The following is a 12018-nucleotide window of genomic DNA, read 5'->3' as shown; positions in this document are numbered from 1 at the left end:
GGCTCAATGGTTGGGAGCACTGGCTGCTCTTCCAGAGGACCAAGGTTCAATTCCCAGCGCCCACACATGGTAGCTCACAACTGTCTGTAACTCCAATTCCAGAGAACTTGACGGACAACATGCAGGCAAAACACTAATGTACATAAAATAAAAAGTAAATCATTTAGAAAGAAAAGCACAGTCTTCACTATGTGGTCAAGCTGCCTCAGACCTTCATCCTTCTACCTCCGTGTCCCTAGTGCTGGACTTTCAGGATGCTGTCTTTTCCAGCCTTCCATTCTACTCCTTATTGGACAAGTTCTAGTCAGAGACTACTATAAAGTTCTGGTGTAAACAATTTGTATATTTTTGTGAATTAAATACATATTTCCACCTGGGATATGTGTATCCTGGGATGTCTAGAGACTGAAAGTACATGTGTTTGCTTTTAACATTCACAAATGTTTCCAAGGTGTTGATCCTAGCTTACACTCTCCTCAGAATAGGAGCATTCGACCTAGTCCATATCTTCACCAACACTGAATGTTTTTAGTCTTTTTTTGTTGAAGATGCTATGGTAAATGCTCTTCACTTACAGTTCCACTTGCAGTGGAGAGTCAATGACCTTGGGTTCTTAGTGCATATTCACCTTTTGGAGGCCCTCTTTCCCCTATGATCAACTGCTAGTTCAAATATTTTTTCAATTTCAATATCTACCATTCTTTTTTTAAACATGGTTAGTTTCTGCTTTATATTTTGTGAATGAAAAAATGTCTATATAAAAGATTTATTTATTCCCTTTATGAGTCCTTTGTTAAACTTGTGAACATGTACAGTGGTTTAGATGAGAAATGGCCCCCACAGGCTCATATTTGAACACTAGGTTGGTTCCCAGTTAGTAGCACTATTTGGGGACAGTTAGGTGGTGCAGACTTACAAAGGGAAATATATTACTAGGGTGTGGACTTTGAGACTAAACACAGCCTTGCCCTACTTACAGTTTCTGCTTGCCGTTGAAGATGTGAGTTTCTGCATTTTCTGTCACCATGCTTGCTACTGGCTACTGTGTCTCCTAGCTGTGAGGGACTATTATCCCTCAGAAAGTATTAGCCCAAATAAATGCCAGCTTTAAGTTGCTGTAGACATGGTTTAATCACAACCACAAAGTAACTAATGTAATATATATAATATATATATATATATATATATAATCTTCACTCTGTGATTTACCACCACCTCTTTTATTTGTATGATTTAAGAAATAGATCCTAGTTTGTCTAAGTCTTTTCAGGATAAAATAAATTAATATTTGGGCTAAGGGAAAAATGAGGTGAAGCTAAGGTAAACTCCAGAAGTGACTTCAAGGATGAGTTTGTAGAGATGAGTAGGACACAGTAAGATAAGAGAGTGGACATAAAACATTCTAGGTGGAGGAAAGAGATCAAGTCAAAATTTAAGGCCATCAAAGCATATGACCTGTCTGAAATCATTCCTCCAGGGCAGAGAGTATGCAGGGGGCATACGTGTGGCATAGGTAAAGCCCATGAGCCTAGAGTAAATGTCAAGGATCATCCTTTTGATCATTGAATTCATTCTAGTCTGGCAGTATACATCACATCCATGGCTTTATAATGACCCAGTGTGCTTCATTCAGTGTGCATTTCCTCATCCATGAAACATCTACTCTCATTCTCCTGACAACAGCTGTCCTGTTTTCCTTCCATGTGATGAAGTCTTGGTTTGAATGAGAATGGCCCACATAAACTCATTGTATCTGAATACTTGGTCCCACATTAGTAGAACTATTTGAGAAGAATTAGGAGGTGTGGCCTTGTTGGAGGAGGTGTATCACTGGGGTGGACTTTAATGAAGCTCATACTATCCCCCATTAGTTCTTCTTCACATGCCTTGTGCTTATGGATGAGACACAAGCTCTCAGCCACTGCTTCAGCACCATACCTGCCTGTCTGCTGCCATGTTTCCTGACAAGATGGTCATGAAATCTAAGTTATCTTGATTATGGTGTCTCTTCTCAACAACAGAAAAGTCACCAAGACAGATGGTATGTTGTTTGGTAGAAATTAATCTATCCACCCCTAGCTCCATGTATGACACAGTCAGGTTCCATCAGGGCATCGCATTTTTTTAAATTGAGAGGGCACATGATCCAATCAAATCAATTTTGAGAGACAAAAATTACTAGTTTTCCTTTGGGGCTTATCAGAGAATAGGTTGTAACTCTCACTGCTTGCTGCCAGCTTGACGGAACAGAAACCAACTCTGCCTGAAAAATAGAGTTACCTCAGAGGAGAACTCAGGATACTTTGTCCTTGTGGTATTATCTGTACTCCTGGATCAAACCAAGCCTAGAATTTCTGCCAAGTGAGCCCCTTTTATGTATGTGGTTTAACAAAGTATGATTTAATTATTGTTGTTTATACTCAAGAATTTTGAAATGCAGCTGAAATGGCCACTTAGTGATACATCCGCTTGTCAATGGTGAGAGCAGGGGTCAGACGGTAGACAAGAAAAGAGCAAGACTGTCATATGACATGCTGTTGGAGCTGGTCCTCATTACATTCCTGTGAAGTTCATGTTCAGATTCCCCTTGTAACAGAGAAATTGAACTACTGGACTACTGGAATACGAACTAACCATACAACCCTTAAGTTCACTTATGTGTAGACTTGAACTCAAGCCCTTTGCCTCTAAATCTAGTGATCTTTCCACTGCTCTGGGGAGATAGCCTTTCCAGGTGAGTTACTAGGTACATAATAAATGTCCTTTATATATCCATAAGTAAATTATGATCTCAGCCACAATTCCCTTTAAAACAGTTTGGTGGTAATGAGAGCCCAGGGGAAATGCAACTTACTCTTACCCTGGGAATGCCTAGTCAGCATCGCATCCTCCTGGACGTGCCTGCTCTGAATGATGTCGATAATGGCTTGCTGGTTTCCAGCTGGCATACTCCTTCTGTTCTCCTGGACTCCAGACATCTGCGTTTTTCCTGGAGTCCCTTCGCAGACAGCAATCTAAACACATGCAAGGAGAGCACTGCTAGGGCTGATTGCCACCTCAGCTCCTTGCTCACGCAACCTGGTCTTCAGGATGTTCTCCTCAGTGGGAACACGTCTTATTATTACTAGCTGTTGAGTGCTCTCTTACCAGACCCCATGTCTTCTTAGAGTACACACCATGCCCTTCATTTATTTCTGAGTGCTAATGAGTCCCACAGAGGTAGGCCCTCAAGAGTGCTAGCTCTACGTCAGGCTCTTCCTTCTATGTCAATCGTCATAGCATCCCATGAGAAAAAAAATGCCATTAGTCCTCTTTTTTCTTTTTCTTTTTTCTTTTTTTCGGAGCTGGGGATCGAACCCAGGGCCTTGCGCTTGCTAGGCAAGCGCTCTACCACTGAGCTAAATCTCCAACCCCGCTGTTAGTCCTCTTGATAAAGCATCTAGGCAGGTCAAATAACTGATGATGGACCACACTATTAGTAATCTACTGAGGGAGGGCTTAGCCCTCCATCCCTGTTCTCATCACCTATAAGGAAGCTGTTGGTTACTTCTCCTTCCTTCCCTACAGTTTACCTGACATTTCTCTTTCTATCCACTACCTGTGTCCCTTCCCAAGTCTCCATTTTCTGACCTATGAGACCTGTACTGAATATAAGATAGCATGGGAAGCTCTGGTAGTAGCCCAGACAGTTGACTGAGCATCTCAAATACAGGTCATGGTGCACATTCATGAGAAATTAGGGTCAATGTGATATTACTTATGGAAGGGTTCACAGCCCTGGAAACAGAGGATGGAGAGATTTGTCTTTTTCACTGGGAGATTGAGTTCAGGAAATCTTCCAAAAGCAGAATGCGTTCAAGCCTATCTTGTAAAATGTAGGTAGGAGACAGATCGAAGGGGAAAGGAATGTCTGGCAGATTCATCAGAATGAGCAAAGAATGGAGAAGTGTCAGAGGCCTAGGAGGGTTGGGTGGAAGCTGTAGTGAGAACTAAGCCAAAGGAAAGGGGGAAGAAATAGATGAGGAAGATGAGATGAGGCTGAAAGCGGGATGGGCGGTGGCTGAATTCTGAGTGGTGTTACATACAAATCAAGGAGTTTGGATTTTAGTTCTTACTTTTGACAGACAAGCAGTGAATGATACTGATCAGATACATACTTAAGGCAGATCACATGGTTGAACATCAGGAGCCCTAGGACACAGATACCTTGGAAGGATGCTTAGGGTACGACACCTTCCCTGGCTTTGGAGGTTCTGATGCACATGGCTCCTTTTCCCTTGTGGTGTTTTCTCCATCTTTAGGTCTAGGACTGTAATAGGAGGATACCAAGGAGAAGTAAGGTCTTGACTGTAGATGGTAGATTAGCCCAGTCCTAATGAGATGCCTGAGAACAGTGAATTTTCCTTTCAGATGAGGAGCTAGGACCAAACGAGTCAGACAGATAGCTCCCGTGACAGATAGCTTCCGCCTATTCCAACCAGTATGAGTTGAGTGCTAACTCTTGCTTAAATCTTTTCATTCTCCAGTACCTCTAAGATGCAATCTAAGTCTCTTGTGCTATGCCAGGCTTCTTCCTTTCCAATTCCATATCTCTTTGTTCCTTTCCTCCACTTCTGTTTGGATTTAGCTTCTCGGTTTTCCCCAACACACCAGCCTATTTGAGTGTGTCTCCCTTTTTATTAGCTATTTAGTTTTCCCAAACATGCCATTGGCGTCTTACATTGCTAACAAACCCAAGATCTCTTTTGTCTAAGTCACAATACTTGAGAGTCCGCCACTGATACCCTCAAGCAGTCATGTTGTCTCCAGTGTTTTAGATCACTGCATGTTGCCTATGGATCTATCTTCTCTTACCTCCTCGCTGTTTTGTCAGCTCCAGTTTGCTGCATGAGTATAGTATGAGCTAAGACGACAATGGCAAGGAAGGCCAGGCGGGGTCACTGAGAACCTGCTGTGCACTGGGTACCTTACATGGTGCCAGGGGACAGAACCAGTTTATGCACTGGGACCATGGCCAGCCCATAGCAAGAAAATGAGTTCAGCAGTGAGTCATCAGTGACTAGACTGTGCTTTCGGTTTGCAGATAAAACTTACCTCAGTTCTGGAAGGAGAATACCCCTCTGAGGCTAAAAACAAAAAAAAGAAAGCAGTCATTTTTGTGCGTTTACCCAAAGCAGGCTCTGTTGTTGGTTATAGATCATCAGGTGACTTCATCCAATGGGAAGTAAGTCTTAAGAACATGGCGAAAGTAGACAATGGCCACAGAAAGTTTCATGAACCTTTCTGGTGGGACTGAAGCCAAAGCAGAAGAGAGACCCACATTTCTGAATGCACAGCGTGTGTAAGTTATAGCAGATAAAACGGCTTGGACCATTGTCTCTGCATCCCTTTCCAGGCATGACTGTGAAGAATAAGAGTGTCCACATCCTGGGAGGGCACAACCTGTGGCATCTGGGCAGCTCAGTTGCCAAAACTGACGTAGGTCAGTGTGTGAATCTTGCTTGGACCGAATCCTAGCTTCATGCTCTCTGATCAAAACTCCACTGCTATGTGGCAGAGATTTGGTTTCGTTAAGATTATGCCCCAGTGATAACAACATAATACAAACTCCCTTCCCCTTAATCACTGGACTCACATCTGATGTCAGTAATTGTTTGGACTCTAGCCAAGAACCCCTAAGAAGACAGAAAATAAGGATCTGACAGACTGCCTGGATGCCAAGCACACCAGGCAGTGTTTGGAAGAGAGACCCACGGGCCTTCATCTAATGGCTAGTGGTTCTTTATAGAACTCTGGGAATTCAGGACCAAAAGACAAGTCAGACAGACTCTTCTTAATATCTCTGATTTATTAATTGCTGTCTACTTAATAGCTCTGAGTTCTCAAGTTATTATTTATCGTTGGGATCGGGGTGCTGACTCCCAGGGCCATCTTGAGGATTGGATGTTGCTATGTAATTCCGGGTCAAACAAAGGACTCAACATGCAAACAGGAGGCAGGCAAGACGACAACCACAGGAAACAGAGCTCTGAGCTCTGAGATGAGGTAACCAGCCCTTCTCTAAGGATCCAAGGGCATCTTGTAAGAACATGAACTGTGCTCACAGAGCCCTACAGCCAGCTTAGCATGACTGAAGATAAAATTAGAACTCTGGTCACTCAGCTTAAAAATCCAAAATGTTCCCACTGAGCATGGATTGTGGGATCCTTCACTGATCCCACAAAAGTGCTCAGGAAGCACCTACTACACATCAGACATTGTAGCAAGAGTTCATATGACTTACTGCTCTCTGCAGTTTGAAGAAGGACTAACTGGTCTCTTTACTTAACATTTGCTATGGCAGACACAGTGGTAAAACATGCTTCCTGTCTCCATGTGGAATACTCCATTTGCAGAAGAGTGGTTGTTCGGAGAGCTGAATGCTGAGTCCCAGGTACTTCTGAACTACCATTCCTTCAGGGCTTGCCCTATGAACCCTCACAAGGACTCGAGATATCGGTGTTCTATTCTCTCCATTGCACAGGTTAGGATAGCAACTAGCATTCAAGGTCATAGTCAAAATCTGACTGAAGCCTGTACAATTCTATTGGGGGCCACAACTGGGTTGCTACATCATCTCCCAGTATGCCTTCCTGACTCTGGCTATTTTCTTGAAAGCATAAAATGTTTAAATTTGGACATTATCCTAAAGGACGTGTCTCTCTGAAAGAGACAGTTATTAAAGCTATGGGCATAGACCTCAGGAGATGAGGGAGGGTCCAAGAATCAATTCAGGCCATGTCTGCTCACCTCAGTACACAACTTCTAACTCTACACAAAAGGTTCAGGGTACAGAATCCTGACAACCTGGGAGCCTGGGAAAGCCTGCTGCAAATAAGGATCTTTCATGTTGCTGGAGAGTACCCTAGACTCACGTCCGTGGGAGTGTGGTATTCTTAGTCACACATCAGTAAGGACAGGAGAAGCAATACCTTTTGGAGTTCTTCAATCTCAATTTCATAAGTGGCTAAAATAAACAAAAGATATTTCCAGTCAGTTTATCCACTCATCTCTCACAGTGTTCAGGATTAACACAATTCACAAGGTCACAAAGTCCAGTTTTCTCACCCCTCAGAACATTGATCTGGGACCTGCTCTGCAGGGGTAGGGAAATTCTAAGGTTCAAGGTTTGAATTCAATGGGGATTTCCAGAGTGGAATTTATAACCAATGAAAGCCTAAGAAACCCTACCTTGGGTTTCCTGCTTTAGTCAATAAATGCCTACATCCTGCTTAAAAGAAAGCATTGAAAATCAGTAGCAGCACTTAGAAGACAAATATGAAAGGTGGGAGTATGTGGGTGGGTTATGTGGGAGGGGTGTGTGTGTGTGTGTGTGTGTGTGTGGTGTGTTGGGGTGGGGGTGGGGGCTGGGGAGACAGACTAACAGGAATCCGAGTCCAACTCAACAGATATTTGCTAGGTTCTATTCCAAGTGCCTTTTTCTTAAACTCAGCTTGAAAGAGGAACCTGAGAGGACATAAATGTCTTCTGACCTTCCCGATGGTTAACCAGATCATGACTTCTCAAATTATTGAAAAATCTAAGTGGTGGCTTATTAAAAATATAAGAATTGGCTTCAGAGATGAGTCCTGCCACTTTCTTCCTGGGAGTTTCAGATGAAGTCCCAGGAGCCCGTTTATCTGTGAAGCTGGGCCATCAGTACTTCCCAGATAGCAGAAGACACTGGACTTTATGAAAAGTATCAGATTTTCCAGAAACTTGCTTCTCACTGCTTCTTGCTTAGCAATCATGTATAAAAGTTTTGAACTGTGGATGGAGGTGTGGAGCAGACAGGGTTTCTGGTTTGTTTCTTCTACTACTGGCCTGAAATTGATCAAAAATGCTGCATTGATCAGCCCTTAATGTAAACATACAGTCCACTGACAAAATAAATGTAATCCTAATTTTCCCTAAAATTTAGGTTTTCTTAGACTTAAAATTCTGCATGCATGATTAATAATGTAGCTTTGCTTAGGTAACTGCAGAAGTTCATATTTAGTGAGTATTCAGGAGAAATGTTTTATGCCCTTTATTTTAATTTTTGTTTAACACTCACCATTTTTAAAAGAAATGATAAATATGTTTATGAGGCTGGAGAGATGGCTTAGCAGTTAAAACACTTGTGGTTTTGTAGAGGACATAGGTTCAAGTCCCAGTACCCACATGGTAGCCCAGATCCGCCTGCATCTCCAGTTTCAGGGGATCCAAGAGCCTCTTCTAATCTCCTGGGTCTCGGGCACACGTGTTGGCCAAACACTCATTAAGCTAGAAAAATTCAAATCTGCTTATGACACAGGTTTTGACACTTCTGAGTGTTGACTTGTTTCCACTTTTTAAAACAGATAATTTTCTCTTTCATGTGCGTGTCTTCTGTCTTTCACAGAATTAACACATTGTGATTGCACTTGCTTCCCTTTGGCTACCATGGAGAATATCAGTGCATGTTATGTCTAAAAACTACAGAACCAAGGCTTGCAGACGCCCTGAGGATGCTTGCTCCAGTGAGCAGGCAGAGATCACCTACTCAGCTAACTCAGCTAACACATGTCCTCATAACACCAACGCTTTATCAAAGTGAAGTCTCTCCAATAGGAGGCTTTGGCATCCAGACTTACTCCAAGGGACGAATATAAGGCTTGGGAAAGAGCAAGAATGGACAGATGGGAGGGTTAGGAGGAAGGAAGGGGCAGGGAGAGATGATTCTAATCTCAAACATAAAAGAAGGGGGGTGTACTCCAAAAGAGTCAGCAAGGGACTAGGAATGGCAATGGTGTTTGATCCACAGCTTTGGAGTCTGACTCTGTTTCTATGCAGGATTCTTTAACTTTCCTTCTATGACTTGGCTTTCCAGGGTGGTGGGGAAAGAGAAAAATCCAGAAGAGTTTTTCCTCAGCCACTTTCCAACGGCAGAGATTCATCATGCTCTGGAGACCCTATTTCCCACATGATCTCAGACAAGTCTCCCTTTTACATCAGGTGAGAAGAGGATCATCAATATTAAATAACTCAATAATAAAGATAGCCAACAACTTCACAGTGTAGGCAGTGCCTTTCCTTTTGATCGTCACACTTAGCAATATGGAAACTGATACTCTGCAAGTGAAGAAGCTTGCCCAAGGCCACGCAAGAGCAGTAGCTCTTCAGCTTAGAACTTAATAGTCTGAAGGTGGCCCGAGCTCTCAAGAATTCCTGGGCATCCAAGAGACTAGTCAGAGAGCACTGGTCTTGATAACCTCTGTGGATAATTATGTAGTTTCCAGAACAACCTGAATCATGTGATCCAAGATCGAGCTCTGTAAGGTGAGCACCTTGTGTGCTATGCACCCCAAACTGCTGGCTTTGTTTCAAGGGATTGAACCGCCAGATACTAACTTCTGTATCCTCCCCTCCCTGTCTCACTTTGTTTTTCTTCACTCCCTTTTAATAAGAAATTTGACTTCTTGCTCTTGCGAGAGAAACATTTACATTTTAAAGGTGTGAGAGCTAGGTTCCACATTTTTTTAACCTCGAGACGCTTATCCACTCTACCACCATTTGTTAAAAGGCTGTCTCCATCAAGTTGTCTTTCATCTTCATAAGTAATTGTTCGATGTGTTTGTATCCTCCTGTTTCTGGTTTCTCAACGTCATTCTCCTATACTGTGTCTCTCCACCCAAGCCACACGATCTTGATCACTGTGGTTCACAGCCTTGGAGTCAAGTGCCTGATCCTTCCTGTTTTCTTTCTCAAAACTGTCTGCAGCTATTTTAAGTCCCTCTGTATTTCCATAGGAATCTTAGCATAATCCTGTCTACAGCTACAGAACTCCTTGCTGGGATTTTCATAGGCACTGCCTTAAGCCTGTGTGCCACTTGGGGACAACTGATGTTTTTTTTTTTTTTTTTTTAACTGTCAGTTTTACTCGTTGAGTCTTCTGATCCACAAACACAATATGTCCCTTCATTCTTTTGGATTAGATTTAAATTTGTTTAATCCAAATTTTCTACTCTTTAACGTTTAAATCCTATGCATGCTGTGACAAATTTAAGTCTATGTATTTATCTTCTGGGGAGAAAACATTAAAGGTATTGTACTTTTTCAAAATCAGCATCCACGTGCACGGGAATAGAACATTCAAACACCATTGTATTGTAGTTATTGGTGGGGGTGGGGCAGTGATGGTGGGGGTAGAGGTGTAGCTCTGGTAGGTTCTTGTAAACTCTTAGGAATTTCTGCAGATTAAGATGCTATCTTCCTTTGCCCTTTTATTTCCTTGTTTACTGGTTAGAACTCTTGGCTCTACACTGAGTAAGCACAGTAAGTGAGGACATTGCTTTGTTTCAGATTTTGGAGAGAAAATTGTTGGCCTTTACCATCAAGCAGCATGTTCTGCAGGCTTCTTGTAGTTGTCACTTATTTTCCCAGTGTCCCTTCTGAATATACTGTGTGATTTAACTGCTTCATTCCTTCATTATGGTGGGTTTCATTGATTGACCTATGGATACTGAGTCAGTGTTGCATCTCTGAAACAAACTACGGGCACTTATGTTTGCTGAATTCTATTATTAATATCTTTAATAATTATTATGTGTCTTCACAGTCACTCTCAGATAGGACATTGACATGCGGGTTGCTGTCGGTTTAGTCTTACTCTCAGGCTTATGCTAACTTCATGAGGTGAGCCAGAAATGGTTTGCCTCTATTCTTGAAGACAGTGAAAAACATCAAACCTTTAAGTGTTTGGAAGCACGTTTCAATGAAATCATCTGAGTGTAGATGCTCTTTGGGGAACTTGTTTATATGGTATGTATATTCACACATGTATGTATATATCATGTACGCACACACCATGTGTAATGGAGATGTGCAAATGTATATTACGTTCACATGTATGTGGACTCCCATGTGTGTTAGGGATGTGCATGTATACTTGGAGGCCAGAGCTTAGTGTTGGGTATCCTTAACTGCTCTTCATTTTACTTTCGGAGGCAGGCTGTCTCACTGAACCCAGAACTCACTGATTCTCCAGGGCTTCCTATCTCTGCTTCCCAAATGCTGGGATTATAGGGAGTAGCTATGCCTCCTAGCTTTCACGCCTGCCCTGGGAATTAAAACTCTAGTTCTCATATTTGCATGGCAAGCTCTACCCACTGAGCCATAACTTCAGCCCCTATTTGGGTGGACACTTTAAGTTCTAAGTTCAGATATTCCTAAGTGTCACAGGTTATCAAATTATTTTGGGTGATCCATGATAGTCTGTGCTTTAGGAAGGATTGTTTTGCTTTTGTCTAAGTTGCCAAATTCATGGATGTGCAGTGCTTTCTAATGCTTCCTGATTGCTTGGTACCCACAGGGTCTGTGAGGAGATCCTCATTTTATTCCTGAGATTGTTAATTTTTTAAGTCACTCTTTCTAGAGATTTGTCAATTCCATTGGTCTTTGTAAAGGGGTAGGGCATACCACAGAAATCTTCCTGACCACTGACCATAGATCTCCAGTTTCTTAAGTCTTACCTGGTCTATCCCTATCTACTACGAAGATGCCCTTCTACAAAGGTAGTCTTAGCCACCTCTACCCTGTCCCATCTGATGGTCTGCTGTTCTACACAGTCGTTTCTTAGTTGGACCAGGTCTCATTTTCTGAGCCCTTTCTGACTCTACTTGATGGCATTACTCCTGAAGTACGACAAAGAAGTGACTCTTCAGAAAAGACTGAAGAGAGGCTTAGGTGAGCAATTCCTTCTTTAGGTATCTGAAATGTTGTCCCATGAGGCCCAATTTGTGTCCCAGAGTGAATGAACAATATTTTTCCCAGCTTTCCCTAGTCAACCCTCAGTTTCATCTCTAGCACGAGTAGTCCTGTATGTCTAAGACATCCATAGACCTCCCCTGCAGCTCAGCTTGTCATGAGGAAGATGGACCAACAGAGAATCCCTAACCAGGATCCTGATGAGGCATTTCCACAATGGTAGATTTTGGGTAAGGTTAACTCAGGGATCCA

At 42.5% G+C, this 12018-nt stretch overlaps 1 protein-coding gene across 4 annotated transcripts in view; it reads right to left on the bottom strand.

Annotated features, from left to right (window-relative positions):
* The window catches only part of Fyb2 (FYN binding protein 2), a 116814-nt gene that overhangs the window by 28645 nt on the left and 76151 nt on the right, over nt 1–12018 (bottom strand). For all 4 annotated transcript variants that reach the window (NM_001431228.1, NM_001431229.1, XM_087550533.1 and 1 more), the window contains 4 exon segments: nt 2861–3014; nt 4207–4309; nt 5095–5126; nt 6972–7006. In NM_001431228.1, the coding sequence (NP_001418157.1) occupies nt 2861–3014; nt 4207–4309; nt 5095–5126; nt 6972–7006 (324 nt within the window).

The sequence above is a fragment of the Rattus norvegicus genome, chromosome 5, assembly GCF_021556685.1.
Source record: "Rattus norvegicus strain SHRSP/BbbUtx chromosome 5, alternate assembly SHRSP_T2T, whole genome shotgun sequence".
Taxonomy (NCBI): Eukaryota; Metazoa; Chordata; class Mammalia; order Rodentia; family Muridae; genus Rattus; species Rattus norvegicus.
The sequence above is the reverse complement of the archived record's forward strand: the minus strand, read 5'-3'. Positions and strand labels throughout refer to the sequence as shown.